The 12413-nt window shown below is 55.9% G+C and overlaps 1 protein-coding gene across 3 annotated transcripts in view; it reads left to right on the forward strand.

Moving 5' to 3' along the window:
- GRIP2 (glutamate receptor interacting protein 2) overlaps window positions 1-12413 on the forward strand; it is a 95895-nt gene that overhangs the window by 43324 nt on the left and 40158 nt on the right. The window contains exon 1 of one of the 3 annotated variants that reach the window (XM_043588216.1): window positions 8591-8722. The exons of the other annotated variants lie outside the window; for them this stretch is intronic. Within the exon in view, the coding sequence (XP_043444151.1) occupies window positions 8683-8722 (40 nt within the window). The 5' untranslated portion in view covers window positions 8591-8682. Of the gene's footprint in view, window positions 1-8590; window positions 8723-12413 lie in introns of those variants that run through there. 3 annotated transcript variants of the gene reach the window in all.

Here is a 12413-nt window from a genome sequence, read left to right on the forward strand (position 1 = left end):
AAATAGCACCCAGGGACCACAGGTCCAACCCCGGCTCCAGCCCATACGTGCACCCCTGTTTTACACATGAGAGGGTTGAGGCCACTTTTGCTGAAGGTCACCCAACCAGTCAGAGGTAGAGTCAGGACTTGAACCCAGGGCTCTGCTAAGGCTCCCACGGCACTACTGCTGGAGGAGGCGATGCTAACAGGCTGGGAGGGCAGTCTAGATTGTTCCTCACCACTTTGGTGTCAGGCTCATCTGGGGATAGATGGGCAAATAGGGTGGGACATCTGGTGAGTGGACAGAAGTGGGACCTAGAGGTGCCCGAGGGCATTGGGAACCCAGATGAGGCATCAGCAGCTAGAGGATCAGGGAAGGCTTCCTGGAGGAAGGGATAGCGGGCAGCCTGGGGGACTTGCAGCATTTGGCCAGGCAGGCAAGGGATGAGGGAGGGGGCGTTCCTGAGGGACCATGAGTGTGAAGGCTGGGAGGTGGAAGGGCTCAGGTTGTGTGATGTTGGGGATGGGGGTGGGCGACACTGGAGAGGTAGGCAGCCGGTTCTGCACACGGTTTGGCAACCTCCCAGTGGTTCTTCCTAAACAGCACTGAGGGGCCGTGAGCCGTGGGAGGCCTCAGCTGGCAGGCAGCAGGCACTGGCCCAGGAATCTCAGTGTCAAGCCTTGTCCTCAAACAAGTGGCCCACCCCCAACCCTGCAGGGCCCCCCCACCCCACAACTCCCCAGTGGGAGAGCTGCTGCCCGGATCTCCTGGGATATTCATGAGCTGTGCGGGACCCTTGGGTGGGCCTTCCCAGATCATCACCCTGCCTGAGGCACCCCATCAGCCCCTGCCTCCAGGGTTCTCTTTCAATGTTCAGGCCCACCAGGAGGCCACGAGATAAAATGAGGCTCTCACACAAAGCCCTTTTGAGAACGTGTGGCTCCCAAACTGTGATTAAGGCTTTGGAGCCAGACACCTGCATATTCCTCAGTCTCTTGCCCCTCTGGACTCTAGTTTCCTTATCTGTGGAAAGAGGTGATTATCCCAGCCTCGTGGGCCTGGTGCAGACACACTGGAGGTAAAGGCTTGCCAAAATCCATAGGGATTGAAGATGCACTTGTGAGCATGGCCCCAGAACGCTGGGATGTGTGGCCAGCCACACATCCAGGGGAGGCCCTCAGGATGGGATGGTTGCTCGTGGGACCATGCGGTGGAAGCCACATCCAGATCCTGAGCGGTGGCCTCCCTCTCTTGCCAGGGCTCAGAGGCCATGGCCCGGGTCCAGACAGGGCCCCTGACTCTCTGCGGGGCAGTTCTGGGTCTGGGTGCCCCAGGGAGCCACAGGAAGCCACAGGGAGGCAGGCTCCAGCTCAGGATAATGGAGCGACTCATCCTTTGACTCTTCAGGAGTTGGGTGGCTGCTTAGGAGGTGGTGAGCTTTCCACTCGTGGAGGTATACTAACTATATCAAACAACAGAAAACGTTTCTGTGTTGATGTGTTAGAGGAGATGAATTATTGCTTTCTTTTCCAACATAGCAATCTAGAGATTATGCCTAATCACCATTTATTTTTCATTGATTTATCCTAGCACTTACTGTGTGCTGAGCTTAGCCCTGGATATAGGGTTGAAATCAATAAGCAAGATAGCCGGGGGCCCCTGTTTAGTGGAAAAGAACAGGTGAGCAAATGCATCGGTGGAAAGACTGGGAGGAGGTGAAGGGGACTCACCTGGTGTGGTCAGTGTGGGCTTCTTGGTGGAGGCAGCATTTAGGTTGGGCTGTACGGATTTTCATCTTTAGATGTGGGGAGAGACTTCCAGAAGGAGGGAAAGGCCCATGTAAAGGACCCGAGGAGGGAGTACCTGATTCTGACAATCTGTCCCTTGGCCTGTACGAGCTAGGGTCCTTGGCCCAGTCCCTTCTCCTCTCTGGACCTCAGTTTCTCCTCAAATGGGAGCAGCACGGCTTTTGAAAGATTCTGCAGCACACTAAACATCAAGTGCTTGGTATCCAGTAGGTGCTTTGTACATGTTAGACCTTTTTTTTCCTCTGGGGCATATGCATTTGGACAAGGGTAATGCTTGACCTAGAACGTGGAAGGTGGGATTCCAGGCATAGTGCTCGCCACAAGGCTGAGCCCCAGTTCAGTCTCCTACTCCACTCTGTCATTCTAGGGCACAGCTTGAGGGCGGTGCCTTCCCCTCCCACATCCTCATCAAATACAGGGGGTGTCGCTGTAATCAGGCTGCAGTGTGCAGAAGCTCCACCCGCTGCTCCTGACAGCTTGAGACCATTCTTCCCTAAGTGTCATGCATGTGGTGGCCACGGTGCAGGAGTGCCCCATTCAGTGCATTCCCTCCTCCAAAGCAGGTCTCTGTGTCGTTGGGACCCAGCCCCACTTGCCGGCCCAGCCCACCTGCTCTTTTGGGTCCTCTGACCCCAGCCATACTGGTTGGTGCCTTTCCCTACATATACTGTGCACCTTTCTACCTCCCGCCCTTTGCCTAGGCTGTCCCCTCTGTCTTGAATGTCGTTCCTGCCTCATCTTTGAGTGTCTGGTTCCTTTGTCCCTCGAGGCTTGGCTCAGACACCACCTCTACCAGGCAGCTTTCCCTGACTCCTCCTCTTTGGCCCCCTTTGCTATGTTTGGGCCTATAGCAGATCCTCTTTGGGTATAGTTCCTTCTGCAAGAGATGCTGATGTTCTGACATCACATGTGACGTTCTTGGCATGGAGTAGGCCCTGCGTGAGCAGTTGCTGGGCCTTGAACCTGGTCTTTTGACACCCAGCCCAGGGTTCTCCCCGGGGCAGGGCAGGGAGGAGCCGTTGCCAGGGTGGCATTGACCTCCTGAGGTTGGAATGCATAACACTGCTCTTTCCCAGGGCTAAGCCCTGACAACTTGCCCATTTATTTTTATGTTTTGCTTTTTTTAAGTTTATTTATTTATTTTGAGACAGAGACAGAGAAAGGCAGAGAGAGAGAGGGAGAGAGAATCCCAAGCAGACCCTGTGCTGTCAGCACAGAGCTCAATTCGGGGCTCAGGCCCACAAACCGTGAGATCATGACCTGAGCTGAAACCAAGAGTCAGACGCTTAACTGACTGTGTCACCCAGGTGCCCCATGTTTTGCTCCCTTTGCTTGAAAGGCAGTGAGAGGGCAGGTGGGCAGAGTCAGAGCAGACTCTGTGGGGAGGAGCATGACGGGGGGTGGGACTGAGGTCAGCTGAGGCCCTCATCCTGTGCAGTGACTCTCTTAGCACCCAGTCCAGTTTGTTTTCTAAGGCAATTATCCCTTTCTCCCTCTAAACTCTTCAATGGCTCCCCAGTGTCCTCAGGAGAGACGCTGGGGTTCCAGGCTTCCTGCCTCTAAGGTGCCTTTCTGCTTTCCTCCCCTCTTGTCCCCACCTCTGCCCCATGCCATCCTGACCCTGCAGCCCATTCCATCTGGCCACCATTTGGAATAAGATCACATAAGACCCTGCTAAAAACCCTTCAGCAGCTCTCCTCATGCCCAAAGCAGAATCTTGACTCCTCGTCTACCCACCAGCCTCAGCTGCACTGGCCCCCGATGTCTCCCTTTCCCCTTCCCATCCTTCACCTCTGCCTGAACAATACCTGCCCTGAGAGGCTCCCTGACCACCCCCCCCCCCCCCCCCCCGCCTAGTGCTGTCCCGGCTCCCCTCAGCACCATCTCATTATGTATCTATACTTGTGTGTTTTTCTCCTTTGACCTCTGCCCCTCCCCTGAACTGGCAGCCAGAGAGGTAGGCTCTACTCATATTTTGTTCACTGCAGAAAGCTTAGGCCAAGCTTAGATTCTAGCTGGTAGTGGGTGCATGATAAATACTCTTTGAATGCGTGAGTGGCCAGAGAGACAGGGCAGGGCTGTGATCACCCTAGCTACCTCTGTGGGCCCCGTACTTGACAGTTTTCTAGGTGTTTTGTTTATTCACCGAGTTTCTCACAAGAATCCTTTGAATGGACAATCTCATCAATACTTTAGAGGAGGAACCTGAGGCTCAGGGAGGCCCTCTGCACGGTTGTGGCCTCATGTCATCTTTTCCAGGAGGGAAGCCATTGCAGGTGTCGGGAAATACAGAGGGCAAGAGGGAGCCTCAGGGAGATGCCCTACTCACAGCCAGGCCTGGGCTGGTGCCTCTTGACCCTCTCCAGTTAGGAGATTCCCAGAGACTCCCCAGGGGCAGCAGTGTGGCCCTCCCCCTCCCCCCACAGTCCTTTGTCCTTCCTGTATCTCTCTGGGCTGGGGAGAGGGCTCCTGAGTGTGCCTTTCTCAGGGGGCTTGGGGTTGGGGTGTTGGTGCAGATGGCATCAGGAGTACCTGGGTTCAGATCCCGGTTCTTCCTTCACCTTCTGTGTGAGTAAGAGCAAGGGGCTTCCCTTCTCTGGGCCCCTGCTTTTCATCGCTGAAGTGCGGGTGTTGTGGATGAAGTGAGGAAAGATGTATACAGCGTTGAAAGTCAGGCCCGGCACACAAAGTCTCTGCACCACCTGGTTCTGTGGTTCCTCTCACATCCCAGAGCCTCCCCCTTCCCTAGTCTGAGCACACGGCCTGTCGCCCGGGTCCCCTTGGCTGGCATGCCGCTGTGCCCTCCAGGGCTGGAGGAAGGCTGCGGTGAAGGGTACTGGCAACCGGCAGGTGTCTGGGGCCACAGCCTGGGAGCCGCCCACCGACGTGGCACTACCCCCCGAAGCTCTCCCTAGCCCGCCCTGGAGTAGCTGAGGGACAGTGGGGGTGTGTGTCCGGAGTGGGGACTGCAGCCAAACAGCACCTCCTAAGAGGGGGGTCACTCGTGCCTCGCCCGTGGCTGCTGGAAGGGCAGGCTGGGTCTCAGTTTCCCCAGCTGTAAAATGGGGACCCACCTCGTGGAAATGTTTACCAGCCAGGCAGCGGGCCTCTGGGGTGGTTTGACGAGAGGGGGAGGAAGAAGCAAGAGAACAGCAATAAAGGGTTTATCTGTCTTGTCTTCAAATCGCCGTCTCTGCCTCGTTCCCACCCAGACTTCATTTCCGGCTGTCCGTCGGGGAGGGTGGTGGTGTTGGCAGGCTTGGTACAGCTCCCCTGTGGTCATGGTGGACTCAGCCCCGGGGTCTGAGAGGAAAGGTGGAGGCTGGGGTCCAGGCTCCCACTCTGTGCTGGTGGGGGTCCCCAGACACGGCCCCATCTGGGTCTCGGTTTTCCGTCCCAGTTGTGGCAGTCACCGCTCCTGGGTGGGCGGGGTCCAGGGGTGCCAGGAGTCCCGAAGGGTGTCCTGCAGGGACAACCTGACACGCCAGAGAGCATCATGCCAGTGGCACCCTGTTAAGAGACACTAAGAAGGGCCCCGCAGGCCTGGCTTCGTGTAGGGAAGAGGTCATGTGTGCTGGACAGTCACAGTTTGTGCAGCCCTTCCAAGTCTCTTCACAGAAGTGACTGGCCCGGAGTCACATCATTCAAGGGTGGCAGAGCCGGAACTCGAACCTGGGTGCACCTGACCTGTGTGCTCAGCCACCTCCAAGTTCTTCCTCTCTGGTCTGTTTCACAACATTGGTATATGAGAGTCTTGGTGGGAAAGTGGACGGATAAGTGCTTTCTGACTTATTAACATGTGGTCTCCCTACCCTAGGGGGTGGGTGCTGTATGGTGAGGAAGCTGAGGTCCACAGAGGCTTGGACGCATGCCCCAGGTCACACCACAATCCATCCTCCAGTTGTCTTACAAAACCTAAGGACGTGGGGGTGTCAGGGCCTCCGCTGGCCATGGAGGGTCTGCCCACCGGCTCAGTGGCCCTGCCACCTCCCCTAGGTTGTCCAGTCTTCCTGTCTGCCCATTCACAGTGCTGGAAACATGACTGGGAGCTGCTGCCGGCCCGGATCCCTAGCAGGCCTGGCTTCTAGCCACCTTCCACACCCAGCAATCTGTCCCCTTTTCCCTCTGCTTCCCTGAAGTTTGGCAGCGCTCATCGGATGAGAGGGGTCGTCTTTGGAGCAGGACCGACAGCAGCTTCGCCTGCTCTCAGCTCCCAGAAGGGACCCTTGCTGCTCACTGCCAGGCCCCCCTCCCTTGTCCCTCAGGTGGTGCCGCAGGTCTGAGGTCCTTACAGAGCCTTCTCACTCCCTTGCTCTATAACCATCCTTGGCTCCCGTTGCCTACAGGATGAAAGCCAGACTCCTAACAGAGCACTTCTCAAACTTCTATGTGTCCCCCGGGGAGCTTGTTCAAATGCAGATTCTGATTCAGTGGGCCAGGGTGGGGCCTGAGAGTCTGCATGGCTGAGGAGCTCCCCTGGGAGGCCTTAGTAGACCCTTCACAGCCTGGCTCCACGTGCACTTCCTGTCTGGTCCCCTCATTTCTCACCCAGGATTGCATTCCCCGACACACACCTGCAATGGATTTTCCCTTCTTGGGCACATTCCCTCTCATCTTTCAAAGTCAGACTCAAAACGCTTCCTTGGTGGAACCCCAACAGAGCCAACTGCTCCTCATCTGCACTTCCGGAACCTTTTACTAGCCCCTGAAATCCTGAGAGGCACACAGCAGTGACTTTCATTCTTTTTTTAAAAAAATTTAAAGTTTATTTACTTATTTTAAGAGAGAGCGCAAGTCGGGGGCACAGAGAGGGAGAGAGAAAAGCAAGGCTTTTCTCGAACTCAAGCAGGGCTCGATCTCATGAAACCGTGAGATCATGACCTGAGCCGAAACCAAGAGTCTGAGGACTCTTAGGTGTGAACCTGGCTCCACCCTCATAGCTGGGAGATCTAGGGCAGGTGACTTAACCTTTGTGCCAGATATTTATTTAAACCCTGCCTTGTTCTAAAATGGACCAGCACTTGCTTCCAAACCCACTCTTGGATAAAATCAAGAGGAAAATGTGCTCAGTGGGATGGCAGGGACAGAGGGCAGAGGGAAGACACTGTTTCCCACCTGTCTCCTGGTGTCTCGGTCCCCAGCGCCTGGCACAGCGGGCATTCAGAAAAACACCGCACGGAAGCTCTCTCATAACCCACGGCATGACCTTTCCAGGAGCTTCTCATCCACAAAAGTAAATACCAAAGGAGCAGGAAGAGAGATCGCCAATCTTCATCGCTCATTTAAATGCATCTGTGTGGCGAGCAAATATTTTCTTACAAGAGGGGACGGATGTAGCTCTAAAGGCTTGTACACCATGCAGCTGGCCCCTCAGGGAGCTGTAAATAAGGGGTGAGGGGAAGAGGGTGAGAGTGTTAAGGGTGGTTCACAGGCTGAGAAGGGCCACGTTCCTGCCTGGTATGGAGCTGGGACTACCCCAAGGTGGCCCTTAGCGTCCTGCTCATGGTCATTGAGAGCTTTGTCCTGACTATTGCTGGGTACCATGGACCAACCCGAGAGCCTGCACCCCCCCTTCCCTGCCTGGCTTGATTCTCCCAGCAAATTCCTCCCAATTCAGACCCCCCTCTCTGACCCAGTGCTCACTACCCCTTTAATGGCTGAGACCTTGGCCTCACTTCTGGCCCAGTGAGCTTGACCTGGAACCTGGACCCTGCCCCCTGGGGTACATGTGGAGTCACCCTAAGAAGAAGGCAGCCTTGGGAAGTGGGCAACGGGAAGGAACCTAGAAGAAGCCCCCAGTCCCCAACCACGGTACTGTACGTTTTCATTTACTGCAGGACACAGAACAAACTGGAGCCCCATTTGTTTCCGTGTATCCAGGAAACTCTCCATGGGAGCTGGGACCTCATCTGTGTTGCTCTCTTCTGCATTCAGCAGGAGTTAGGCATACAGGCTATTGACACCCTGTGTCCCTATCACCCACCTTTCTTCCCAGCACCTGTGTGGGGTCTGGCCCTCAGTAGGTGCCCGCATACACTGGTGGGATGGAGCGCAGAAGCAGCTGGGAGGAGGGGCCTTGTGTGTCCATCAGGGTTGGCAGAGTCAGTCCTGAGCTAGCGTGGAGGAATGTAGGAGTGTGCAGGGCTGAGGCCCAGCCGGGGCTGGAATTCTGACCAGCTGCTCCTGCCCATCAAGCCCAAGGCAGGCGGATCCTTTGCCCATCTTACTCTGTCTTCCCCAAAGGCTGGGGGAGTGCTCTATGGGGCAGGCTGCTGGGCTCATCCTCCCCGGGCCCTCCCTTACAGAAAAGGAAACTGAGGCCTGGAGGAGGTAGTTGGAATGTCAGTGGAAGAGCCCCAGGGGGCTCTGAGCTCAGGGATTTCTAACGCTGAGTCCTGCAAATGCTCTTTGGCATATGGCTGCACTTTATCTGGCTTATGTCCTGGGATTCTGTGCGAGATTCTGTTGGAATCTGCTACTTAAAAAAAAAAAGTTTGGAAGGCACTGTTCCTCTTTTCTAGATGGAAAAACTGAGGCCTGGGGAGAACAGTCACTTACCAAAGTCCTAGAGCAAGTTAGGAACAGAACTGGCTCCAGGGGTCCATCTGCTTGGGGACCCAGCGGGAGGACCCAGACATGCCATCTTCAGAGATCCCCACCCAGACTCAGACCGTGGGCCCCGGGGGGTGTAGAACCACATCCAGGAGCCAGTCATACAGTGGCCGTGTCCCCTTTAAGCAGAGAGCCGCCCGCTGCAGTGGGTGGACTCGGTGCCCAGCCAGTGGGAGCCGTGAGCTTCCCTCCCACAGCCCCTCCCCGGGGAGGGTGAGGGAGGGCTGAGCAGCGTGGCTCCTGAGGGAGTTGGTGGGCAGCCGAGGAGACAATAGCAGACATGCTGTGTGGGCTCAGCCGGGAGACCCCTGGAGAGGCGGGTGAGTAATGGGAACCTGTAGGCAGAGTGATGGGACTGAACCCTCCGGAACTGGTGCCCAGAGAAGAGACAAGGATGGCCCCTCCCTGGAGACCCAGAGCCCCGAGAGAGTGCAGGGCTGGGACACCCGGCCCCCGGTGGGCCCATGAGAGGGCTGCTGTTCTGCAGCCAGGGACTGAGTCCCCCAGGCTGTCCCCTGTCCCGCACGGCAAGGGCAGCAGGCAGATCTGGAGTTCCAGAGGGCAGCCCTCAGCCCCTCAGAGGTGACTCAGGGAGGTGCGTCCCCTCTCTGCATGGGCATCAGCTGGGGGGAGTGAGCTCCCGGCCCAGAGATGTGAGAGCAGAGGCTGAGCTCAGGGTGGTGTGGAGGGAGCTCCTACAGTAGGCGGGAGGCTGCACTCCTGGCAGGAGGCAGAAGCCCCGGCCCGGCCCGGGGTCTGGCTGGGGAGCCCCGGGGTCCTGGGAATGCAGTGGGGCAGGTATCACACAGCTTCCACATTCCTAAGTGGGCCCAGGATGGGCGCTGTGGCAGGGGCTCTGGAGCAGACATGGTTGCTCCATCTGTCCGTCTGGCCGCCTGTCTTTCCAGCCTTCTCCTGCTGGGCTACCTTCCTAACCCTGCTCCTGCCCTACCCCTGACCCCAGCCCGAGCTTATCAAGAGCCGGGAACCGGTCATCCTTCACTCAGTGCTCTGGGACTACCCCTGTCAATCCCTTCCCACACTCAACATACTCTTAATGGTACCTCTTTGAAACAGTTCCGAGGGTAAGGGCTGTGGTCCTAGTGGACCAATGGAAACAGGCTCAGAGAGGGGTGGTGGCCCACCCAAGTCCCCACAGCTACAGTACAGTGTCCAAGCAGGACTAGCCCCAGATGACTTTTATGGCACAGCTACCTCCATCTTGCTTCCGAGGGCCCGGTGAACTTAGGCTCCCACCCCGCCCCCCCATGGCAAGGGGCAGGGACAGGGTCACCCCCCGGCCCCCAGATAATAACATGAATAATGTAGTTAATAGCTGTTGAGATCTTACTCTGTGCCAGGCTCTGTTCTAAGCTCTTTCTGTGCATTTTCTCATTTAATTTGCACAATACTGTGAGTTTGGTACTGTTTTTCTCTCCATTTTCCAGCTGGGGAAACTGAGGCATGGAGGTGTTAAGTGACTTGTCCAAGGCTACACAGCCAGAAGTAGCAAAGCTGGGATGTTCCCCATGTGGTCTGCCCCGGCTTCCTCCCGGTGACTACACTGTAAATGGAGGCATTGCTCCCCTGGCCTGGGTATATCTGTCCTCTTGACCTAAGGCCCAGGTGAGTGGGGTGACCTTGTCCTCCGGTGGTCAGAGCCACAAGTGCAACAGCGCCCTGGAGACCTCCCCTGGAGCACTGCCAGGGAGGTTGTCTTCCCTCACCTCATGGGCCTCATGGGCCTGTGGCCTCCACCTAGGCTCAGGTCTCAGCATTGCCTGCCTGGACCTTTGCCCCAGTCTCTTTCTTGGCCTTCCAGCCTCCACCCCACTTTCCCATCCTGCCCTAGGAGGGAACTTTCTAAAACTCAAATCTGATCACAGCTCCTTATCTTGGCATTCAAGGCTTATCTTGGCATCTCCCTGGCTTTTTCTCTCTCTGTTGACTTATTGGACCCCCATCCTCACCACAGCAGCCCCCACCCTAGACTCCTTCCCAGGCCACAGAGCCCTCTTGAGTACACCTGCCACATTTGATGTTCAGCACTAAGGCTTTTTTTTTTTTTTTTTTTTTAGAAAAGTCCAAAGATGGAGCTTAGGTACAGTGGGATCCAGGTGCTCAGTTTACATCATTAGGACTCTGGGTCTCTGCTTTGGTTTAGGCAATCTTCATTTCCAGGCAGACTCTTTCCTTTCCTTGAGGTGCCCAGAGGGCCCCATAACCTTTGAGCTTAAGGTCAACCAGGTCAGTCGTCTCTAAGGAAAGAGAACCTGTTTCCAATAGTTCCAGCAAACATCCCAGGGCCAGCTCTTGTTGGCCCAGCTTGGATCACATGCTCACCCTTGAATAATCACTAGGCCTCTGATTGGCTGGCCAGGCCTGGTCGAGTGGCCTCCCCAGGAGCAGGGGAGACAAGGATAGCCAACAGGTGGCCACTCCATACACCCTGCACATTTTGCAGGGAAGGCTGGGCTATAAGAAGTAAGGCCACTTGCAGAGCTCCTCAGTGAGAGCCTGGCTTGGGGTTGGGGTCTGTGGAATGCACTACCCAGTGCCCTTTCTCTGTCCCCGATGGACTCCTGCCTGCACATGCCCTGGGAGCCTCGTTCACCACCCACTAACCCTAAGCCCTTGCGGAAAGAGATGTGACCAGGGTTGGGTGCACTGGAGGCCTGAATGCGGATTTTGGCAGGAAGCCCCACCCCCAGCCCTCCCAGTGTTCACTCCCCTCTGACTCCTGGCCACAAAGTGGTCTTTGTTCCCAGGGCCTGCTGGGCCTCAGTGAGTATCGCTTGGGCCTGGGAAGGCTCAGGCAGGGTATGCATGTGTGTTGTAGAGATTGGGAAGGGTAGTCCTTCTGCTGTGGCCTGGGCTGCCCACTCCTCTGAGGGGCTCTCACCATCACTGCCTGGATCCTCTGTCAGGCCTCACCTCCTACTGCATGGCAGGGGCTATGGCCATGGGGCAACCCCAGGCCCTCCACCACAGAGGCCACAGTATGGATCCAGGGAGGCCTGGATTGGCATCCTCGCTCTGCCTCTTCTAATTCTATGACTTTAAAAATCTCATGCCACCTCTTTGACCCCCCTTCTCCTACTCTGTAAGTGGGAATTGAATTCCAGATTATTTACTGAACACTTACCGTATGCCATGCTTTCCTTCCGGGACACAGCAACCAAAACACCAGCCCTCTGGAGCTGACATCCTAGTGGGCAGAGGAAGATAGTAAATGAGATCACTAAGTTTTTACAAAAGTGAGATCTGTTAGATGGTGTTGAGTGCATGAAGAAAGATACAGAGTAATGGAGGTGTGGGAGGTGGTGGTGGGGTGCAGGGTAAGTTCAAACAGGATGATTGGGGAAGATCTTCCTGAGAGGATGACATTTCCACAAGTTGCTGAAGGAGGTGAGGGAGGGAGTTTTGTGGATGTCTGGGGAAGTGCATTCTGGGCAGAGGGAACAGTCGGTGCAAAGGCCGTGGGGTGGGCACAAGTCTGGTGTGTGGAACAGCGAGGAGAGCCGGGACCTGGAGTGGAGGGAGCTGGCGGAGGGACACGTATCATCTGGCAAAGTCAGGGAGGCCGAGGGACTGTCACTTGTGGCAGGAACTTTTGCTTTTACTCTTCACGGAGTGAAATGAGTTTTTACTGCTCTAGGCAGCCACCGCCAGGAAATAAAATGGTTTCATTGGTGAGTCCCCAAGACTGTCATAGGGTAGGAGGAGGTAGGAGGCTGGAGGGGGCCCATGACTAGGAGCTTAGGAGCTGTGTAACCCTGGGTAAGTCCCTTAACCTCTCTGTGCCTCGTTTTCCTCATCTAGAACATGAGGATGATAATGGCACCCACCACATAGGATTATCGTGAGGATAAAGCGGTACTAATTTTTAAAAGTTTATTTGTTTAGTTATTTTGAGAGAGAGAGAGAGAGAAAGCAAGCAGGGGAGGGGCAGAGAGAGAGAGGGAAAGAATCCCAAGCAGCACAGAGTCCCATGCGGGGCTCGAACTCACA

This window comes from Prionailurus bengalensis, chromosome A2 (genome assembly GCF_016509475.1).
Source record: "Prionailurus bengalensis isolate Pbe53 chromosome A2, Fcat_Pben_1.1_paternal_pri, whole genome shotgun sequence".
NCBI lineage: Eukaryota > Metazoa > Chordata > Mammalia > Carnivora > Felidae > Prionailurus > Prionailurus bengalensis.